Source organism: Pyxicephalus adspersus, chromosome 8, assembly GCF_032062135.1.
Source record: "Pyxicephalus adspersus chromosome 8, UCB_Pads_2.0, whole genome shotgun sequence".
Lineage (NCBI taxonomy): Eukaryota > Metazoa > Chordata > Amphibia > Anura > Pyxicephalidae > Pyxicephalus > Pyxicephalus adspersus.
In genome coordinates, this window is record NC_092865.1 from 10,635,117 (window position 1) to 10,659,411 (window position 24,295).

General features: G+C 41.9%; 1 protein-coding gene across 1 annotated transcript in view; it reads right to left on the reverse strand.

Annotated features, from left to right (window-relative positions):
* ERICH3 (glutamate rich 3) overlaps nt 1-22,902 on the reverse strand; it is a 55,602-nt gene extending 32,700 nt beyond the window's left edge. The window contains exons 1-4 of the mRNA XM_072420731.1: nt 22,340-22,902; nt 6,044-6,137; nt 4,229-4,354; nt 746-817 (exon numbers count right to left, since the gene is read on the reverse strand). Coding sequence (XP_072276832.1) covers nt 746-817; nt 4,229-4,354; nt 6,044-6,137; nt 22,340-22,359 — 312 coding nt within the window. The 5' untranslated portion in view covers nt 22,360-22,902. The remainder of the gene's footprint in view (nt 1-745; nt 818-4,228; nt 4,355-6,043; nt 6,138-22,339) is intronic.
* Nucleotides 22,903-24,295: the final 1,393 nt, after the last annotated feature.

Genomic DNA, 24,295 nt, shown 5'->3' on the forward strand with positions numbered 1-24,295 from the left:
CCCACTCTCCCATCAAAGGTCTGTGTCCAGTGAAACAACCCGTGATCCGTACAGGGAACATGGTCCGCAGCTCTGGCTGGTGCGCCCCCCAGCAGGGCCCTTTTTCTGACCCCGCAGGGGGGGGCACACCGGCCAGAGCCATGGACCACCAGCATTTTCTCTGCAGACCACCGATTGGCGACCGCTGAGAGGGTGCTAGGACTCATTGAGCAATGAGCAATTTGCATCTCTCAGGTCAGATTAGGTGACACCAATGATCTTTATGGCTATCTGTAAGGGTGACATTCTTCCCGCCGGTCAGCAATAATACTATACTCAACGGCTCTGCGGCTTACTTGTAAATTTAACAGGTGACTTTTAAAAAGCTTTTCCCAACTGTACTATAGTTTTGATTTACAGTAAAACTACTTGTGCCCTTTTCACTTGGGACATATTCTCACAAAACACTCCAAACCTCTTGTTCCCCTACAACAATTTTGGTGGAAATACTATCTTCAATAGATTTTTGGAATGACCTTATTCTCACAAAAATCCCCTGCCCTTTTCTATTCAACTCAATAGAGTTCTATGTAACATGTTGGTGCTGTACAAATAAGTTATATTAACTACATCCCGACCCTTCTCATGGAAGACTTATCTTATCCGTCTTTTCATCCTTCCCCTGTGCATTGTTTGCTTTGGGTAACAAGTTTAGGTCTGTTGCAAGCAGTGAGCTCTATGAACCTCAAATAGGCTGCAGATTTACCTTCTTTCCTTGCACCCGCTCCTTTCTTGCGAATGTTTCCAGTTTTCTTTTGATGTCTATTTGATGGCGTCTCTGCCAAAGGAAAAAAAATCATTATTTTCCTGTTGTAAAATGAATTCATACTGCAGACCTTATTATGTCCTGAAATTGATCCACATGGAGCCATAAAGCCATCTATCAGCATGCTCCTTGTTAGCACATGAGCAATGGAGTATTACACAGTGGCTGGTACTCTCCCTGGGCCTGATTTATTAAAGCTCTCCAAGACTGGAGAGGATACACTTTCACAGTGAAGCTGAGTGATCCAGCAAACCTGGAATGGATCTGGTCCAGGATTAAAAACATTTGCTAACAAATAGCAAATGACTTTTACAAAATCCACTCCAGGTTTGCTAGATATCCCAGCTTCACTGATGAAAGTGTTTCCTCTCCAGCCCTCTCAGTCAGATCTCTACTGTATATTGGACTAATAAATGCTCATAGAGTGTTGTTTCTTACATAGAAGAACACTCTAAAATAAAGGCAGCCTCTGACCTCTCCTGGATGGTTCCACCTCTCGTGCCTGGCAGTAATAAAAGACATCGGGCAGCAAGGTGGCTCAGAGGTTAGCACTCCGGCCTTTGCAGCGCTAGGTCCTAGGTTGGAATCTCAGCCAGGACACTATCTGCATGGAGTTTGCAGGATCTCCCATGCAGGATGTGTGCATGGGTTTCCTCCCCCATCCCAAAAAACACGCAGTGAGGGTAATCAGCTTCCCCCCAAAAAAGTTGACCTTAGACTACATTAATGACATATGACCATGGTAGGGACATTAGACTGTGAGGTCCTTTGAGGGTCAGCTAGTGACATGACTATGGACTTTGTACAGTGCTGCATAATATGATGGTGCTATATAAATTCTGTGTAATAATGATAGGGCCTATGACAAACAAATAGATCGGCACCAGTTTTGCGCTCAACCAACTAATCTGATCCATTTTTCTTGGTTGGAAGATCCACAATTCATCACACACATATGACATTTCGCCTTTGTGTTTATTGGGTGGGGTGAACCAACAGATAGTGAGGAGCCCGTGATCAGATTTGCTTGATTATTTCTGTACACAAGACCCCTTAACTACTTTCAATATTTAATAAAATGTCCAATTTGTCCCCACCCAATACAAAGCCCCAAAATTAGTTCCTATGATCAGTCTGCTGTTCTGTCCACTTTTGATTTAATTTAGAGCTGATGACTTTATCAGTGTTTAGTAGAAATGGGCCCATGTGAAAAGTCCTTAAACATGCAAGCTCATTCTATATCAGGATTTTGATTGATTACTGTCCTGGACGTTATTTTAACTTTGCTTGGGATCAGCCATAAATCAAACCACTGGCAGGTAGAATGAACACATACAAAAGAATTGGAATGAATAGCATGAAAAATGCAAATTTGGTTGCAAAAGTATATTTAAAATTTTTCTAGAGGCAAATAAAAAAACTCAGGTTGATACAGAAACACCCTTTAATCTAAGTGAGACGACGTGGAAAGATACAAGACAAACAGTAGGCTGCTTTGTGCTGATTTATTATTAATTTCCCAACAATGCATGGCTGCCAGGACAATGGGAACCCTTGAGAAGAAAGAAGATGAGGACAATGACAAGCTCATTCCAGTGTCCGGTGATTCTTTGCTGCCTCTAATACAGGAATAATGTTACAGTGCTGTCCCTTCTCACATCACAACCTCCAAACTCTTCCACCCCAAGGCTGAAAAATGACAGCTCCGTGCCATGGCTCAGGATTTGTGGTTTCTAAGCTGACACAAGGTTGAAATGACAACCAGTAGGCCTCCTGAGATACAAACTCTTAAAATACATCGTTCTCTGGGGAAAAAGGAGCACAAAGAGGGCACTAAGCTGATATGAAGTTAACTACGTGCTAGACTCTTCTTTACCCATTGAAGAGAAACTATCATGAGAGTCTGGTATCATTGTGAAATGCAAGCTGTCTGGTTAATAAGTTGAGCCAATGGTTTCAGTACTTATGAATCAAAGCAAGTGTGCTGATCAGGAAAATCTCCATTCTTGTTCTTCTTTGACTCAATGGATTAAAGCATATGGATCAGCATGACAGCCAGGCTAGTCTTGAAGTAGGAGGTTGGCAATAGCAGCCTTCATTTTTCTCTGATGTAAAGTTTCCTTACCTAGTCAGTTCCTTCGGAGCTCACACTAGCAACACGCCACTAATAACATGCTAAAAAGAACCCATAACTACTCCTAGAATTGTTCTTTATGGCTGAAATGATGCAAGGCCTAGCTCACTAAGTGACCCTGCGTGATCTCACTAATATAGCCATGGAGGAAGGAGGGATCTAGGGGCATCCTTAATTTGGGGGCACTGTTAGCTTGGCCAGCAAGTGAGCAGTACGGGAATGTCCCATCATTAATTTGGCCATCAGGGAGCAGGAAGGGCATTACCTCTATAACTTGGCCAGCTTTTGAGAAATAATGGAGGGATCCCTTGGTATTTGGACCAGTGAGGAAGCAGAGATTGAGAAATACTTGGTTTTTGCCTAGCAATAAATATCGGAGCAATACTTCCCATATGGGCCATCAAGGGGGGGCAATGAGCAACAGCTTGCTAATTTGGCCACAGAAGGAGCAGCAAGGGAGCAGTGATGGAGCCAAAAGAGAAAAGCAAGGGTTAGAACCCGGCAAGAACCCACTATTTGGGCCAGAAAGTCTTTTACTTGGCTACCTATGGAGCAATAAATCACCATATGGACCAACAACTGAGCAGTGATGAGTAGTGAACAACAACTTACAAATTCAGCAATATAAAGAGCAGTAAGGGTGCAATAATCTGCTAGGTAGGTCAGTGTAAGTGTAGTGATGGAACAATTCATATTTGATTTAGCCATCGGCCATTGGATCAATACCTTGCCATATGAGCCAACAAAGGAGCGGTGATGGAGCAACACCTCTTGTTTGGCCATCAATGGAGCAGTAATGAAGAAATAGCTTTGGCCAGGCATAGGGCAGAAATGGAGCAATACATCTCTATAGGGCCCATCAAAGAAGTTGTGTTAGAGCAATACCTCTTTAATTTGGTCAACAATTAGGCAGTAATAGAGAAAACGTTGCTATATGGACCAGCAAAGGAGCAGTAATGGTGGAACACCTTGCTGATACAGCCACTAAGGCTCTTTCTCTACTCCCTTGACAAGTTTGCACCAGCAATAATATTGCTATTCTGACCTTATAACTTATCTATATATCTTACTCTATTCAACACTAAAAAGACACATTAGGTCCATTTACAAGGAATATCATTTTTTACAATTTTGATCACCAGCAAAAATTGCAGCCCTACTCCAATTAAAAAAAGAAAAGGATTGTGGGGGCATAGTAGTGATCACGGCTGTGCAAAGTTCTGTGACTTTAAAGGATGAGTATATTGTGTTTTATTAGAGGATATATTATAGGTCAGAGCCTCACCCACCTCCATATCGAGGACTTTGTGAAATATGGCCTGGGCCAGACATTCCCGGATATACTTCTGATGGTCCCGTCTCATGGCATTAATCCTGTATTCCTTCTCAGTCAGGATCCTGCCACTTTTTGTGATCTAAAACATAATGCAAAATTATTATAGAAGCCTTTAGGTCAAAACAAAACATTACTATCATTTTCTAACGACAAAGCACATATTAACTTGTTTCCTAGCTATGGATATAAATAAAGGTTAGAACACCTATCAAGAATTTTTTGATGTCTATGGTCCAGCTGGGGAGATTCACCCTATTACTTTTGGGGACCATTGTCACTGGGACAATTTCCCTTATTTTGGAGATTTTTCCTCTCTTGCTGTGTCTTTGAGACTGGAGGTGAAGAGAAGTTCAACACAATGCAAGGTGATTATTTCCTACTCTATACAAAACTGTTGATCCTGGGAAAAATGCCTGGGATAGCATGCACTTTCAAGTGCCTGCAAATATCTATTGTTGTGTGGCTGGGCACCATGGGAGCCCTAAGACACAGAATATTCTATTATGCCAATACCCACAGAAGCTTGGAGTTCAACATTTTAAATGGTATTAAAATGATATAAATGGCACCAGCTCCCATTCATAGAAAATGTTAGAAGGTGGTAGGGACCATTGGATCCCCCCACATCTTATCTTAAGTCTCCAACAGGCACAAAAGAAGATAACTGAAGAAACACACCTGGTACCAAGCTTATAAAGTACCCATGTCAATATCAAATTTCCAAAGAAAATGCTGTGATTTGCAATATCAAGCTTGGCCTCATCCTCCAGCTTTCCTGTTGGCCCCATATTATGATGAGTGGTCTCACTGACCACCAGGCTTTAGAAGCAAATGTCCAACTTATATAACCTTTTCTTTCTGGATGTTTTATGCTGAGTTTTATCTGCGTAGGTGTATGCAATGTATCAGTTACATGAACTTGGTCAGTTACATGGACAGTCACATTACGGTTCCAGAGATAACTCAGGAAGAAGCAAGAGGAATCTGCTACAGGTGAGAATACCTGGATTAAATGTTGCAATGAAGAAGAGTTTTGCTCACTATGGGGATATTTAATGCTTGTTATTAGGGATGAGCGAACACCTGGAAGTTCGGGTTCGCCGGGTTCGGCCGAACTTTGGCTCAAAGTTGGGGTTCGGGTCCGCATACCCAAAATCGTAAAGTTCGGTACGGACCCAAACTTTACAGTTCAGGTTCCCTCAACACTAATATTAATGGTTAGTGGGTAGGGATAAGCGAACACCTGGAAGTTCGGGTTTGCCGGGTTCGGCCGAACTTCGGCTTAAAGTTCGGGTTTGGGTACCCAAAATCGTGAAGTTTGGTACGGACCCGAACTTTACAGTTCGGGTTCACTCAACACTACTTGTTATGTATGTCAATCCTTGGATTATTATATATAATAATTATTAATATATTATGTATGAAAAAGCTTTTTTAGTTTATATCTGCTCAAGTCTCTCTTTCACCTGAAGAAGCCACTTTTGAGCGAAACACGCCAGGAAATTGAGATAATGTGACTCTTTGAGTATAACACTATATTTATTTTATGTATTGCTTATTCTCTATGCTCATGTAATCTATATATGCAGACGATGTATTTCACGAGAATTTGGAAATCACATGTTTAGAAAAGGTTCTAAAAGAACTTTTTCTGTCATTTATGTTTAGTTAAACACTAAAATTCACAGAAAACCTATTGCCATCAGCAATAAGCCTTCTCGCTCCCCTTTTTATACTTTCTTTGAATTAAATGTTGATAAATACCTACCAAACCAGCCCTCTGAAGATGTCTCCTGATTCGGGTATTGTTGAAGTAGCCGGTTAGGTGTTTGTCGGTGAGGCTGTTGTAGGCTGACAGTGGTCTGTAAGATAAATATTACACTATAAAAACATAATGCAGAATATTGTTCAGCCCCTTCTGTCCCACCTCCATGTAACATAAAGATCCAATCCAATATACCACTTGTACCGTGTTTCCCCGATAATAAGGCAGGGCCATCAAATAAGACAGTCCCCCCTTTTTAGGTAAAAATGAAAAATAAGCCCCCCCCCTGCAAATAAGCCACCCACCGATTACTTACCAGAATCGCGTGGTGCGGTGGGTGACTCCGTGTGTGGTTCCTCCGTGTGGTTCCTCCGTGCGTCCTCTTCATGAAGAGGAAGTGACAGGACTGAAGTGACTCCGCCCATGCAAACACACGTGACTCCGCCCACGCAAACACAGGCAGCTTCCCTCATCCCTCCCTAACGGAGACTGCAGGAGTTTGTTCAGGAGTTCAGACAGGTTTTTTTTTGCTGTGAGCAATACCACTCTATATACGGTAAGCTTTAGAATGGGACATTAAATGGTACAGTATATTATTGATTACAGTAGAAGGGGACAATGATTGGCACATGATTGATCAGAAGGGGACAATGATTGGCACAGAGTGATCAGAACTGGACATGAATGGCACATGATTGATCAGAAGGGGACAGGAATGGCACATGATTGATCAGAAGGGGACAATGATTGGCACAGAGTGATCAGAACTGGACATGAATGGCACATGATTGATCAGAAGGGGACAGGAATGGCACATGATTGATCAGAAGGGGACAATGATTGGCACAGATTGATCAGAAGTGGACATGAATGGCACATGAACAATAACTGTGTACTGTAGTCTTCTTCATGGGTAAATAAGGCATCCCCCTGAAAATAAGCCCTAGAGCATATTTTGGCCTTCAAAAAATAAGACAGTGTCTTATCATCGGGGAAACAGGGTATTACATACTTAGAATCTTTGGGTGCTAGAACAGTGCAGAAAGGTTTATCATATGTTTAATAGCTACATTATGTGAATGCTAGGGCACAAATATAAATAAATAGATTAAATAAATAAAATAAAAAAAAGGATTCTGGCCCTCGAGGACTGGAGTTGAGGACCTGCGCCTTGGACGAATGGGGTACAAGGCTAAGTGAGTATTTCTTAGTTGTGTTATGTTACATTCTTAACAGGTTCTCATTAAGGGAAACCCCAGTCAAGCTCATGAGCTATGTTTAGGATTCCCATTTTTTGGCTTCTGTACCTGGGTTGACTTACAGGTGGCCGATATTCTCAGGTTGCTATAAAGCCCCGTAGCTGAGCTTTTCTATTAGACAGAATAAGTATTTTACTGATTAGTTTATCTTGTTGCTTGGACACAGACACAATATGATACAACACACAATACAAAGACCAAATATGAAAATAAGGAGGAAAGAATGTATGGTAATATGAGATACTCAATGAAATATATTCAGGGGAGATTTATCCACCTGCGAAACAAAGACATTGATATATGAGATGGGTATTACTGCAAGACCACAAGCCATTTTCTGTGTACATGTTGTCACAGCCTGGTCCGATGTCACTGTAGGTAAGATGCCAATCCCTTTTCTTATAGTAAGCCCCCATTTGGCCTCAGGAGCCAGGTATCACAGGCCCAGCACTCAGTTGCCCCCAGGACTTGAGTGTGCAAGGGAATAGGTAGGACTGACAGAGGACTTGGAGCAAAAGCAGAACTCTGAGCGGGGCAAGGTGGTCATATACAGCTGATGTGGTATCCCAGGCGCCAGAGGCAAGAGATGAGTGCAAGCCAAGCGGAGGTCAAGGAAAGTGAGCCAGAAGGGTCAGGGAGGAGGTGATTAACTATGGAATTTTATAGAAATGCATGCTGATGGGGCTAGAGGCAAATGAGTGGTGAAGACAAGCAGAGGTAAAGAGAGAAAGTGAGCCAGAAGGATCGGGGAGGAGGTGATTAGCAATGGAATTCCATAGAAATGCATGCTGATGGGGCCAGAGGCAAGTGAGTGGTGCAGACAAGCAGAGGTAAAGAGAGAAAGTGAGCCAGAAGGGTCGGGGAGGAGGTGATTAGCAATGGAATTCTACAAAAATGCATGCAACAATAATATACATTATCATAGATAAGTGGTCAGGTACAGGGTGAGCTTTGTTTTGACAAAGTGGAGCCAGAAAAAGGTGATTCTCCTACCCAGGTGCCCCTCCACCACATCCAGCAGTCAGAGCAGTGCTATGGTTGACCACATAGCAAGTGCACACCCGCACAGAGCCAGCAGAAGAAACAGAAAACCAGGAGGACACAATTCATGTGGGCCACTGGAGAACAGCGCTGGAGCGGGATGACAGTTGAGTACCATGGATGGTGCAACTGTTGTCACTTCTAGTCATTAATGGATATCCCTGTGACAGTGACAACGTAGGCATAATTTAAAGACAGAACCTGGTGTTGTCAGTGCCACAGGAATGACCTCCAAGTACCATTCAAAATGGCATTACCAAAGTAAAATTAGATTTAATTGATTGGGTTTAAAAATACCCAATTAGTCACAGATGCTTCCAAAGCTATCACAGTCTTCTGTTCTGTATTGCAGGCGTAGGGGTCACATATATGTTTTTACATCTTTTAGAAAAGAAGAACCAGTTCTGATCTGCATTAGACAGAAGCAGATTATGTGGGAAGCATGTTTGATCTATTTGTTTCTCTCTCTCTGTTTTACATTCAGCGAACACAAGAATTGTCTGCAGAGAGACACACATCACAATCGTGCGTCAAACTGTCATCGTTCCTCCAATTAAAATGAAAATTCTTTGTAGGAGTGACGTATTGCGGAGGAGCCGGTGAATGGAGGCAAATGTGGGGGTGGGATGTATCTGCCACATTTCATCTTGGGTATTGACACATTAGAAGTTATTTTAGGGAATTACGCCTACAGGACAGACCTGAAATAGGACAAAATACTTTTCGGCCAACCAGCTTTGAGAGAAGAACTTAGAATCTCAGCTGTGACACTTCTAAAAGAGAAAGAAGGGGTACTTAGTCTATATCATAAACCCGGATCATTCTTATTGAGAAATATAGATTCTGATAGTGTTATAAAGTTGGTCACGGTTATTATAATCTGACAACTTTTTCCAATGAGAAAAAGGGGCATATTTTACTATAAAGTATTTATGCCAAGGGCATACCTCTACCATTCTCCCCGTTACATGGACCATGAAGAATTGATATACAAAACTGATTGGATAAACCCAATTATGGCTTTGTTTTATTAATCATTCAACAACAGCATACCAGTTTGTGGTATTAATTTGTGGTATGAATTTTTTACCCTAGCTCACCAGAATCTCATTTTAATTGTCCCCAACTATGATATGTTATAAGGGACAGTCTAAAACAACCATTCTCAACCCGGGTTCAGTGGAACCCACAGTTTCCTCCAGAGATAACGAGGAGTTCTCGCGGCTGATTGACCTTCAATTTGACGTTGCTGGCAAAGTTCTGGCACCAACACCACTTGGTAGACCCAACTTTATGGGTCTAATGATGTTTAGGTGTCTATAAAGGTGGTATTCTAGCCACCATGGTAAGGGGGGCATTCTTTCCCCTGGACACCAATTTAAGAAGCTTTTTCCCCACTGACCCCCCAAAAAATTGGTCTTAAAGGGATTCACTGAGAACCAAAAGTTATTTCGAGGGTTCATCTAGACCTGAAAATTATTTTTAGGGTTCCTAAGGGGTTTATTTTTTTCTCCACTTGCACCAATAAATTCATTTTAGCAGGGGTTCATGAAATCCTGAAAATTATATCTGGGGTTTTTTCAGGGTAAAATGTTGTTTTACTCCATGAACTGCTACTAAATTAGTTGAAGCATGAGTTCCCTGAGAGCTGAAAATTATTTCTAGGATAAAAAGGCAGACAAAGGCTGCTCTAAAGGGCTATGATACCCAGTAAAAGACTCATGGAAGCGAATAATGTAGCCATTTCCTTGTAATGATGCAACGTTTACTCTGCACTGTGTAGGATGACAATGGCTTCATAGCAACAATCCAATGTTATCTTGGCACCTGTTTGCTGCTACCAGGAACTGGCCCATGTGTTTACACGGCAGCACCTATAGACCCGGATATCAGCTTGATTTACTCAGTGAAAGTATAAATAAAATATTCAGATACCCTTGAAAAGGTTCTGAGCAGATTATCAGAAACTGATAGCTTTGAGGAGGGATTTTGTAACACACAACTAACTTCCTGCTAAAAGGGATTCTCCAAAGTTTCTATGGAGTCTCGGCTATAAATACGAATTTGTTCAGCAAATATTGTTACCGAAGTGTGGCAACATAAACTGTACCTCCCAACTTACCCACATAAAAAGGGACTCTCCCTTCGTCATATCTAAGACTCTCTGCTCCTCTTCTCTCCTCATTTTCCCTTTTTTGGGATGGAAATATTCACCAATAAATAAAAAAAATGCATTTATAAAAAGTGCTGTCTTTCATTTTAATATGAATATACAATAATAAAAAAATGTAGCCACCTCCCCAGCTAATGAAGAATTATATGAATGTTTTATCAGGTGGATGCCACAGGGTAAAGAATACCTTTTTCAACTATTACAAGACTTCCTCCCCGCTGGGTTTGGTTATGACTGCTGGTTCCCTAATGCTGCTCTACGAGATGGTCTGCATAATGCCGCCCAGCAGTCGCCACTAGACCAACAATCATGAAACCATATAGTAAGGTAAGGAAAGGTAAAGGGCTTGCTCTTATGGGCTGTGGGAACAGTGGTTCCTGCATGCCTCCAGGTGGTTGGCAGCCTGTTGACTACCTGGCCCTTCCAACTGCCATGCTTGTTCCACATTGATTGAAGTATTCAAGTTATTGGTTGTGCAGCCAGTGAGGGGGGGGGGGGGTGTAATGAACTGCACCATTCATCCCCATTTGTCTCATGGTTACAAGTGGAAAGGGTGAACTAAGAACATCACTACCTCCCTCACTGCCCATGTGAAGCACAGAATAGGGGAGTAGGGGTCTTTTGAAGTCCCCGGAATAAATTAACCTATTACTTTTTTTACCTAAATATTTATGCTGTTTACCATACCTTAGATGCCTTGTACCTTGATGAATCAGGGCTATAGAAAGCAGAAAATGCCCCCTGCATTATAACTCTTCCCATTATTACCCCCAATGTCCAGGAGTTCAGAAATATTGTGGTAATGGTTGACTATGCTGGAACATTGATTACTATTATCAGGCTTTTTGGCTCAGATTAGGATGAAACATTTGACACCATTTTCATAGCTAATTTTGCCCTTTCCCTACTATTAAAAAGAAATTTGAAATAGAGATTTACTTTAAAATGTGCCTTGAGGTGAACCATATCAACATCAATGAAAGGTTAGAGCACAGATTCTCAACCAGGATTCTGTGAAACCCCAGGTTCCTTCAGAAGTTGCTAAGGGTTCCTCAAACTGTGTCTGATTGGCCTCCAATTTAATGATGCCTGCACAGTTCTGGGACCAACAGCACTTTGTAGAGCCAGATGAGTGTCCGCAAAGGTGGTATTCTAGCCATTGTATAGGAAGCATTCTTTCCACTGGTCACCAGTTTAGGAGGCTTTTGTCCAATTGGCCTCCAAAATGGTTTTAATAGGGGTTCCCTGAGACCTAAAGTTTATTTTGAGGGTTCCTTAGAGGTTAAAAAGTTGAATATTAACGGTTGAACCCTCGGTTATGTTTTTTTCATCCTGTGTCACCACTTGGGTTATTTTTGCATTCTTTGCACTGGTGGCCCAATATCACAGGGACACATGTAGGATCTTCTTTTTAAAGCCTTTATCACTGGTGTGATTAATTGTGGCCCATTTCTTACTGCTGCATGATCAACCGGGTAGGATTGCAGAAGACATGCTTTTTTTTTGGAGATGTGTTTAAATTGATTATACAGAGGGTCTCCACTAGGGAGCCGCCATCACTGAACAGGGAAAAGGCAGGACTATTGGTGGGTCAACCTTTGATGCCATGGGCTTTCCAATGCTGGAAAAGCACCCTGCCTTTCCCTTTGCTGGACAAACTGCTCACATCTTTCACTGTTGTCATGGGTCGGAACCTACACGGCCAGACCACAGAAGGACACAGGAGCTGAACAGGGCAATATGGCAGGAATTTCTCGCTTACAACATGAAAACAATGGCAAAATAGGGATAATGACAAAAATAAGAGGCAGCGATTTATTTTCCAAGAGGGTTCATCCATTCCAAGGAATAATGACTAATGGTGAAATTGCCCTCACCTTTCAGATAATTCCTCTAACTTCCTGTTCTATCTCCTGGACAAGAGGTCAAGAGAAAATTGGCCCATGGTTTACAGACAGAAAAAAATCACCTACTAGGTTTTGTTTTTTAGATTCCCATTTTAGATTTCCACTTTCCAAAACAATAGCTCAGATCGCTACAGGCTTAATGAGGCTGCTGGAAAGTGTCCAGTAGCAGTTTGTGAAGAGTGTATAATTAAAGTCCTGGCAGGGCCGGCATCACCTTTCCATTTAAATAGGGCGATTGATTGTCCCTGGGAGATGGCCCCCTTGTTAGATGAGCTTAGCCTTCGAGGTGGTCATGTTCTGGGCTGCAAAACTTTCATAATAATGGAACAAAACAACACAGGCATTCAGCCAAATGTCAGCTATTGTTACTTTTTATTTCTTTTGCATCTTTGTTGCCTAGCAACCAATCAGATTTCAATATTTATATTTTTGCAATAGTTAGTGAAAGCGGGAAAGTGGGAGCGTAATTTGGTCTGTTCTATGTAAGCAGTGAAAGTCACCCATTATCACTCTCCAGAAGATTAGTATCTGTAAGGAAGCTGCACAGGGGATTTGTAGCACTTACCAGTTAAGTAAACACCAATTCTACTTACCAACCATTAACTAAATGGGGGAAAATTCCCCATTACCACCAGTGAAGAGCACCGACTACCAATGAGGAGAACCCAATGCCAATTAAAAAAAATGACCACCACTAAAGAGCACTGAGAACCAATAAGAAGTACTGGCCTTCACTGAGGAGCACTGACTGCTAATGAGTGGCTCTGACCATCACTGAGTACTTATCACTACTGAGAAGCAATGACCACCATTGGTGTGCACTGCCCACCGCTAAGGAGCACTAACCAACCCTTAGAGCTACTGACCACTATGAAGCTGCATGGGGCATTTGCAGCATTTATCAGATATGTAAACACCAGTCCCACTTGCCAACCAATACCAACCACACTGAACATCACTAAAAAGCACTGAGCTGACCAATGAGTTGAGCTGACCATCACTGAACAGCACTGACCACCAATGCGGGCCAATGACCATCACTGAGGAGCACTGGGCACCAGTGATGGTCACTGACCAGTCAGAAATATTGACTACCAATTAGAGGCCCTGAGCATTTCTGATGAGCTCTTATCATGGCAGAGAAGCAATGACCACCACTGGTAAGCACTGAGGAACTGAGGAGCGCTAACCACCAATGGGGACACTGACCACTACTCAGGAGCTCTCAATGACCAATGAGGGTTACTAATAGCCAATGAGAGACAATGATCACCCTTGAGGAGTAATAACCACCCGTGAGGAGCTCTGAATACCAATTTGGAGCACTGATTGTCAATGAGAGTCACTGATCCCCACTGAGGAGCTCTGACCATCAATAAAGACCCTCAATGTAGGGAAATGGCCATCAGTGAAAGAAAATGAACACTAACCAGTAATATACTGTAGGTGGCATTTACCACTGAGCACCAATAGTAGCAAAGATAATTGACTACAAATAAATTAGCAAGCAGAAGTATTTATGGGGACATACCCACCACTAATAAGCAATGCTTTGTTTTTCAAATCAAATTAGGTTAAATTGTGGCCTGAAATCAACTTAACGGCTGATTTACATTTCAGGCCTAAAGTATGTACAATGTCGCATTTTAACGACTGGGCAAACCGGAAAGCTTTTTCCCCCAGGTACCTATAATTCATGTCCTTGCTGGGGAACCAGCTAAAAAGACATTTCCTTTCTACCTCCTAGAAGTAGAAGAATCTGATTGACTGGCCAAGACAATCTTTTATCAAACTGCCCTGGTTTTTCTCTTTGTAGGTGTTGCGGCCCTTTAAAGGTCCCTGTGACACCTCTCCCCACATTGATGCCAGCAGCCTCCCTCTATCTCCGATCATATCATCCGACTGTTTGTGCGCTGTAACCTGTTGCATAGGTAAGTGACACCCGAGTCATTTATTTACACAACACAGGGAGTAATGAGGTGTCACTGGACTCGGGTAACATATGAGTTTTACCAGCTCTGAGATGAACGCTGAAAAACAAGCAAATCCACAATTTCTAGCAGATAGTTACAGCATGAGGTTCCGTCTAAGCCTAGGTTTCCCATCTGGCCAGGTGGGCATTTGTCAGAAGTGCTTGTGAGTCTTCAGACAATAGAAATGTCTATGGGGGTTATTTACTAAAAAGGATGTTCATGTAGCAAATGTTCATTTAGAAAATGAAACTGCCTACCTCAATCACCTTTTTTTATGTTCCTTGCACATGTTGGGTATTTAAAATTGCTTCACATTATTCACTGTGCTAAGTGAATACTCTCTATTTGTTAGTGAATCACTTCCCTTATGTACTATAATATTAATACTATGCAATATTACATAATTATGCTGCTCAATAAGGTGAGCTCTAGTCCAGTGAAATTGCCTAGGCTGAAAAGATGACACCAGTCTGCTGCATGCAGAAAGAAACATTTTCTCAGTCTCCTCCCCTGCAGGGATCAGACTGTACAGGCGGGAACAATGGGCACAGCCTTCTGCTATTATGATTCTTACTTGCCTATTCACATCTATACAATGTAAGCTGCACATGAAAAAAGAGTTCATTCATACTGCTATAGCCTAAATCCCAAATCCAGGAAGGAAGATGGAGCCGGTTAGAGATCTCACAGATTTGGTCTGACAACACGGTGCCCATGTTGCTTTTTGATTCCAACCAGTGTTGTCAGCTGAATTACAGCACTTCCCCTATGCTCCTCCTTCTTTGTGTCAATCCTCATAAGTACATTGATTGAAATCCTGCCCGTAAGCTTATCCCAAAGGGATCTCAGGAGCTGTAGTTCTGGAGGTGTGCCTTTCAATACAATCTGATGCCCCTGTAAGAATTAGTTTTGGTGATATCAGGGGGTAACAAAAAATGGTTGCTTGTTTTGTGAACCAGGCAAAGAAATTATTATTATTACACAGTATTTATACAGCGCCAACATATTCTGCAGTGCTGTACAAAGTCCATAGTCTTGTCACTAGCTCTCCCTCAAAGTGGCTCACAATCTAATGTCCCTACTATAGGTATATGTCTTTATTAGTCCAAGGTCAATTTTTTTTTTTTTTTTGGGGGGGGGTCAATTATTCTGACTGCATTTTTTAGGAATGTGGGAGGAAACCTATGCAAACACAGGGTGAGCCTGTAAACTCCATGTAGATAGTGTTCTAGACAAGATTCGAACCTGGGATATAGCACAGACAAGAGTGCTACCTCTAAGCCACCGTACAATATGCAATTTATTGGAGGGGTAGAGGGAGGTTTCATCATGTGACTATAGGAAGATTTAGATCTGCATTAGGATTGAGTGATCCTGTGCAGCTTCTGGCAGCTGACAACTTGCCCAATGATTGGTCACTGGCACAGCTGCGTTGGCTCTTAAAGAACCGGCATCTGCACATTTGACAGCTGGCGGCAGTGGGTGGTACTGGTGGAGCTCACTACTGCCCCCATTCACTCTTTAAGGGGCTGCAGGGAGAAGCTCCATGTAGAATCTCCCCAGAGGAAACGGTTCCCTGGCATAATGAATCAGTGACTGCAATGTAACCTCATGGCCAGTCTGATCATAGCCTTAGCCATGCAGACTACTCCAACAATATATTAATTTTTTCCTCCAAAAATGTACATATCACTTTTGTTTGAGATTGTATTTAACTTTGACCATTAGCATTGGATCATCTTTTGTTGTCCCTAGCGAGCTTGGATCCTCATTATACCCATAATCTTCCTTGTGTACGGGCTGAGTCTAATAATCCAATGATGAGTCTCAATGTCTCTGTATTCCAAATGGAACAAAGTGTCACCACGGCTGCAAATCCTCTCATTGAGAATCTACAGACATTACACTATAGTCCACTCCCCAAAGACTATTCACTGGTAATGAATATAATCCTCTACAAACAAGATTGGCATCTATATTTCATATAAGTACTTTAAGAAACTAAATGAGGAAATAGAACACAAAAGAGGTGAAGATGTCACAGTAATCAGTTTAATATTTGGTTTCCATTGCCCTGGCATGACCCATTCATCCCATACTACCTGCTAGGGGTAAAGGATAACTTGTATCTCAAAGTATGCAGGCAATGACATGACACATGATGAAGAATATAAAACATGAATAAACAAATATGATGGTTAAAGTGACCAATGCTTTTTCTGCAACTAGGTTTTTTTTTTATTCTCTTCAATTTGAATAATTTAGAGGCTGGGTGAAGGATCGGTGCCAAATAAAGCTTTGTAGGTAAAGAATTCATTCTATAGAGGTGTGTTGATCTACCCTAAAGGGACAACCAAAGGGTACAGAGGGGGTTCAGGGACAATTGGGTACAAATCAGAGACACATGGGAACAATTAAATAATATTTGTCATCAGACATTGCAGAAAGGAACAGGTGATGTCCATTCTACAATAACTATTCTTATCTGCCTGATGGCTGCCCAGCTGCCATAATTCTGCATGCACGGCTCAGGACAATCAAAATGATCAAAGATCAGAATGCAGAAGAAAAGAATGGAGAAGATATCAGCATCCATGATGGAATGGGAACAGGAGAGTTTCCCCAGGGTTTAGAACCACTTTATTGAAAATATATTTTAAACAGTATTCTAACAAAAAAGGTTTGACTCAAACATTATTCTGGAATGCCAATTCTTTACCCAATCGGGCACCACCAACCATGCCTACCCCCAGCTCCGATACTGTAACAACCAACAGCCAATGCAATGTCCTGATGTGTACTAACATACCACAGCACTGTTGGCTCTACCTTTTGTTATAGTACATAGCAGGTAGTGCGCCCATTTGGTAATGGTTGTTAAAAAGCGCTCCCTTCTAATTTATAGGGGGCAGAGGGGGCATTGGGATCAACTAGGAAATTTCACCCTACATTGAGGTTTAGTAGGAATATCACAAATCCGACATTATTGGTCAAAATTTTTCTTTTAAAGACAGTCAATATGGTGAATGGGTCTGTTCGTATTGGCCCTGGAACTTTGCAGGCACCATCAGGTGTGTACATTTTTGTAGTTAGGTTTCCTATGTCAGATTTCTACAGAATCCTAGGATTCCGATTAAGGCTGCAGTGCAAGCCAACAAGGTTCAGTTCCATTGCACAGTACTGTCAGTCTAACACTGGGAGCTTACTGGCAAGGAGAGAAAGCATATTTATGGGAGTGGCGATCTCAGCTGGTGACCTCATTGTCCAATCAGAATGCTGGAGGGTGGGTCCAAGACCAAACCACATTGCTTAATTGAATTAGGTCTCCTGAGACCAATGCCCAGATCACAAGACAAAGTGAACAGACCTGTGAATTGTTTGGTAGGACATTTACTGCACATTTACCTGTTAGATGTTTTGCTTATTTTGCCTGAATTGTTTAGGTGTCCTCAAATTTTCGCCAATTACTGAGCTATCTGATACATCCCAACATTTATTTATTAATCAGCTATCGCACAAGGCACTGTTACATAGCCGATCAATATTTACAAGACACCTGAGACCCGGCGTGGACGTGGCTGGTGTGAGCAGATCTGTTCAAGTTAGATCCTTATCTGATGTGAAAAAAAAAAAAAGAAAACCCAAGCCGAGGGTGGGGTACCTGGATGAAATGGAACATTTAGAAAAGTCCTCCTATGGGGTCACCTCTGATGGATGAACAGGTTTACTATTCAAAAGCTACATCTAGCATATGGCATATCTGATTCCATCGGGGACCAATCATTCAGGTGAAAATGTCACACATTGGGCCTGATTTATTAAAGCTTTCCAAGAATACACGTTCATCAGTGAAGCTGGGTGATCCAGCAAACCTGGAATAAATCTATTCAAGGATTGAAAACATTTGCTAACAAATAGTAAATGACTTTTAAGAAATCCATTCCAGGTTTGCTGGATCACCCAGCTTGGTGAAAGTGTAGAAGAGCTTTCATAAATCAGCCCAATTGTGTTTAAACAGTGGGTGGTGTGCTGCAGAAAAGGAAGGGGGGATAGTCTACTCTCTAAAGCTACGTACACAGGTCCAACAGTTCTCGCCCGATAATCGGCTCAGGACCGAGATCAGACAAGAATCTGGTGTGTGTACAGCGCCAGTCGTCCATCGTCCCAAACGACCGTACTGGCGGATCCACGGACGATGGACGACTAACGATCCTAATAGAAGGAAAGAGGAAGAGCGCGCAGCTGGTTGCTGCTCCGTCGTTCTCCCCCTTACTTCTCCATGGAGCAGAACGAATGTGCAACACTCGTTCATGCATCGTGCAGTCCTTAGTCATTGCAAAGGATCGTGAAATATCCTTTCCAACAACTATTATTGCACGTGTGTATGCGGCTTTAGATTTTAAGCTCTTTTGGGCAGGGTCCTCCCCTCCTCCTGTGTCACTGTCTGTATCTGTCTGTCTTTTGCAACCCTTATTTATTGTACAGCGCTGCATAATATGTTGGTGGTATGTAAGTACACTTTATTAATAATAATATATTGTGGTGCAATTTAAAGTGAAGGACATAACAACACACAGTGCCGGTGGTAACTTCACTGTCTGCTACCTCACTGCACCAGTGTAAATGGATCCCCAATGTGCAGAAGGGCATTGGAATGATTTGAAACCTTACGTTACCCTTTCTTTAATATGTGAAATTATTATATTAGAAAATCTGCTGAAAGGTTAAAGATATATTAATATTATTATTACACAGTATTTATATAGCGCCATCATATTACGCAGTGCTGTACAAAGTCATGCCACTAGCTGTCCCTCAAAGGGGCTCACAATCTAATGTCCCTACCTCAATATATATTATCCTTATCTGTACTGAATATATCCATTACTATGCTAGCCAGGGCTTCTCATCCAAGGCTTCCTCCGGAGTTTGTTAGGGGCTCCTTGAACAATGAGCAGTTTGTGCCTCTCAGGTCAGTTTAGGGGCCCCAATTATCTTTTGGCTATCTGTAGGGTGACATTCTTCCCAATGGCCAGCAATGTAAGAGGAATTCTTCCCACTGACCACCACACTAATATACTGTGATCTGTGAATATAGTAAATATAGAAGGGGTTCCCTGAAAGTTATTTCAAGGCTTCCGCCATTATACCAAGATAAAGAAACACTGGAGTAGGGCATTAGCTTTGCCAAATCTTAAAGTTCTATTTAGAATTTCAGATTTAGGAATGGATTTAGAATTGAGATACATTCATAGGGCAACGTGAAGCTGTTAAAGGGCCAGCACATCTATGAATATTATTTTAGTTATAGGAGTCAGGTGTGCAAAATGTGACTTTTTAAGTTTTTTGGAGACCCCAAATCAAACAAACAAGGGAGGCAGGAACTGATAGAGACCCTACTGTTATTATTATTATTATTATTATTATTATTAATAATTAGGATTTATATAGCGCCAACATATTATCCATTACATCAAACATAGATAGCGGGGCTTTCACCACCAGTCTTTGATTTGAGAATCTCCAGCACAGTTTACCTCTACATATACTCACATTACTGGAATATCAATTTTAGATGGGCTGAGGTTTAATCAATAACAATATCCCTCCATATGGAGGTATTAGCTGTGCAAGACTAAGGCTTTGTACAAACGTCAGATGGTTCTCGCCCAAAACGAATAATCGGTCTTGTAGCGGTCGAGAATCTGAGATGTGTAGAGGTCACCTGATGTCATTCATGGGTTCCTCCTGACGGATACAGGTGAGGGGAGGAGAGCACAGCGGGGTGCTGCTTGCTTGTCCCCCCTCCATAGAACAGAATGGCACCGTGTGCACAATGCTCGTTTGTTCATCATTCACTCTTTTGTTGTCTTACACCTAAGGCTACATACACATGTAGGATTTTGGTCACTGGAAATGATCTTTTGTGATTGCTTCCAGTGACAAATGAAAGAATGAGTGTCGTCTTGTTCTATGCAGTTGCACCCCACTGTGCTCCTCCATTTACTTGTATAGCGGTTGTTCCCGATCGGTCGTCCATGATGAATCTATGAATGACAACAGCCATCCACTGTACACATGTCAGAGTCTGGTTCGTGATGAACAGTTGTGCTTGTCTCAAGAATTATCTGATGTGCGCACACAACATAAGGGTACACAAGCTAAATGATTGCATCAGCTACATGTGTACAGCGATCCCCTAATGTTGTTCATCAATATGCAGTAGTGAATTGATGAACAACTGGTTGAGAACGATCACCATGCACTCCTATAGGGGAGAACACAGCGGAGTGCCATTCGCTCAACCATCCTCCCCCGTCCTCTCTCCATAGAACAGAATGGTGCTGTGTGTACAGCTCTCGTTCATTGATCAATCACTGGAAACTATCATTAAAGATCATTTCTAGTAACAATCATCTAACGGCCATACAGCTTTTGGCTGGGTACACACAGGCTGATTTTCTTAAAACATTTAGATCTAATATGAGTTCAACAGCCAACCAATCATAAGCAACCAATTCTTCTATCCTCTTTGAGAAAAATTAAACACGTTAACAAAGACTGATCAATATTACTCAATGATTGATGAATCAAATCCGATCAGAAATCTGATCACCTTCTAACAGATAAAAACATATTGGAAGAGCAGAATATCACACACGTGTGTCATGTTATGGGACCAACAACCAATCAGCTGGAACCACATTTTGGCACTTCCAGGATCTGCGCACGGTATTCATATATAAAAATGACTTTTTGAAATTGCTTTGATAAATTCTAAGCTCATAAAGGAACCTGTTGCTGGTCACATGGTGTAGAACTACAAGACTCAGCATGCCTGATATATTGTATGGTATACATTGTAACTTAAACCTGCAGGGAGGAAATTGAAGCATTTGCTCTACAATATGATGTGTTATAGGCAGCCCCAGGGTGAGGTCATTTATACCCCATATAAAAGCCCAATTTCCTCCCTTTCCCCCCTATCTATGAGTTCTGTGCTGATGCAGCTGCTAAGGTTGCAGGTCCCTATTGTGTCCCCTTCTGCTGGAGCCCCCAAGCCAGTCCTCCATACCCAGGTACTGATTCCAGACTACAAATGGCTTATATTGGTATAAATAAATAAATCACGTATGGTATATAATCCAGCAATGTGCAGGGACTTGTCACCCATAAAGTTTTCTTTTTCTGGCTGGTTGTTGCACTGCAATCCTCACATCAAACCAGCACTCAGCTCCTAATTAAAGGGCCAGTCCTCACAATAGTTGTATTTTAGTGGTGTCTGATTGGCTGGCCTCTTCCATGCCTTTGGGCTGCATACACACGTCAAATCATTGTCGTCTAAGATGAACGGTCGTGGTTGTGAAAATCTGACATGTGTACAGCATCAATCCATCCTAGCAGTTCAATGAACAGACAACTGTAGTTCCCCCCTATGAAGGAGAGCACAGTGGGGTGCCGCTTGTCCATCCCCCTCCCTCATCTCTCCATAAAAGTGTGCTGTGTGCACATTGCTCATTCATTCATCTGTCACTGTAAAAGATCATTTCCAGCAAAAGAAAACGAACAAGTCCTCAAGTCCTTATATACAATAATCGCAAGATTTCCCCGCAATAAATTCCAGCATGATTTTAGTTTGTTTGGATATGTAATCCACAATCTGATCATACAATCCCTGTACAATCGCCTTTAGATTTACCAAAACTATGTCATCTAGGCAGACCTAAGCCATCCATGACCTTGCACTCCATGGATCTAACGATTGTACAATCAGATTGTATAGTGAATGGTCAGCTTTAGTTTATTCCCTTTTAAAACTGTGAACCTAAAGTCTACCACATCCAAAAGGGCACTCCGGAGCGACAAGATAGCGAAGGGGTTAAACGACAAATTGTGACAGCGGCTTTGCCAGACCTAGAATTTTCAAAAACTTGGTAGCCACTTACCCGATGTATGGGTGACTCATGTTGGCTGTTGGCCTTTGGGTTTACGTTGAAGGTAAAAAGGAGGAGAGGCAATAAAAAAAGCTGCAATGTACAAAAAAAAGATAAAAACATCAAAAAATGGTAAAAGAAGCAGCTTGGTGCACCCCGCTCCAGGGATTCCCCAATCTGCCAGGTTTGTTTCTCGTCCCTTTGCCCCCAGACTGATGGCACAGTGGTTGCTAAGAGCAGGCTGATAATGATGCTTTAACACAAGGTAGGCAGGAAATTGTGCAGCCAATGGCGGTGAAAAGCGGCCTCCAGCTTCAATAAGCAGTCACTCCCTTTACACAGGGGCTGCACCGCTCCTGCTGCTGTCACTGATATAGGCTGGCCGTTCCCTAGGAGCTGTGTAGTCACTCACAACAATGCAATGTTTACCAAGCTGTATAAAGCTGGGGGCTGCTGTTACCTGCAGGGCTGGGGGCCAGTGACTCGGGTGTCCGGCTGTGCTGGGGATAGGAGTATCAGCAACCTGATCTGCCGCTCAAAGCTTTTAGGTAAATCACAAGATCATGAATGACGGGTCTTCTGATGGCTGCTGGTTACTAAAATGTGAACGCTTACTGTATATGGCTAAAGGTATGGAGACACCTGAACGTTATATGGACAGGAAAATGTGAACACCTGAACGTCATACCTATGCTGTATAGACAGGAAAATGTGAATACCTGACCGTCACACCTATTCTATATGGACAGGAAAATGTGAACACCTGAACGTCACATGTACACAAAGTAATGTCACATGTAAAGCATACAAAAGTATACCAAATACCAAAAGTTACCAAATACCAAAAGTATAGAAACACCTGACTGACCATTTTACACTAAATGACTAGAAACATATGAACACCTGACTGTAACCTTTATGCTATATGTACAAACTTATGGTAACACCTGACGTTCACATCTACATATTATGGTCAGAAAAATGTGAACACCCGATCATCACACCTATGCCATATGACCAAAAAAATGTGAATACCTGACCGTTACACTTATGCTATATGGCTAGAAAATGTGAATACCTGACCATCACACCTATTCTATATGGCTAGAAAAATCTGAACACTTGACCGTCACATTTATGCCAGAAAAATATGAGCATCTGACTGTCACATCCACACTACATGGCCAGAAAAATGCAAACACCTGACCATCACACTTATCCTGTATGGCCAGAAAAATGGAAAAATGTGAACACCTGACCGTCACACCTATGCTATATGGCCAGAAAAATGTGAATACCTGAATGTCACAGCTATGCTATACGGACAGGAAAATGTGAACACCTGAACGTCACACCTATGCTATATGGACAGGAAAATGTGAACACCTGAACGTCACATGTACACAAAGTAATGTCACATGTAAAGCATACAAAAGTATACCAAATACCAAAAGTCCTGACCGTCACACCTATGCTATATGGCCAGAAAAATGTGAATACCTGACCGTCACACCTATGCTATATGGCCAGAAAAATGTGAATACCTGACCATCACATCTATGCTATATGGCTGGAAAATGTGAACCTGACCTTAACACCTACACTACATGGCAAAAGTACAGACATACTTGACAGTCACATTCATACTATATGACCAGAAATATGTGAACACCTGACCATCACACCTACACTATATAGCCCAAAGTATAGGAATAACAGGCTGCCATGCCTATACTATATGGCCAGAGAAATGTGAACATCTGACTACAACACCTACACCACATGGCTAAAAGTTTGTGCACACACCTGATCATCATACTTGTTATACAGGTGATAAAATGTTAACACCTGACCCTAACACCTACATTATATGGTCAGAAAAATGTAGACCCTTGACCATCATACCTAGACTGTATGGACATAAAATGTAAACACTTCACTGGCACATTTACATTATATGACCAAAGG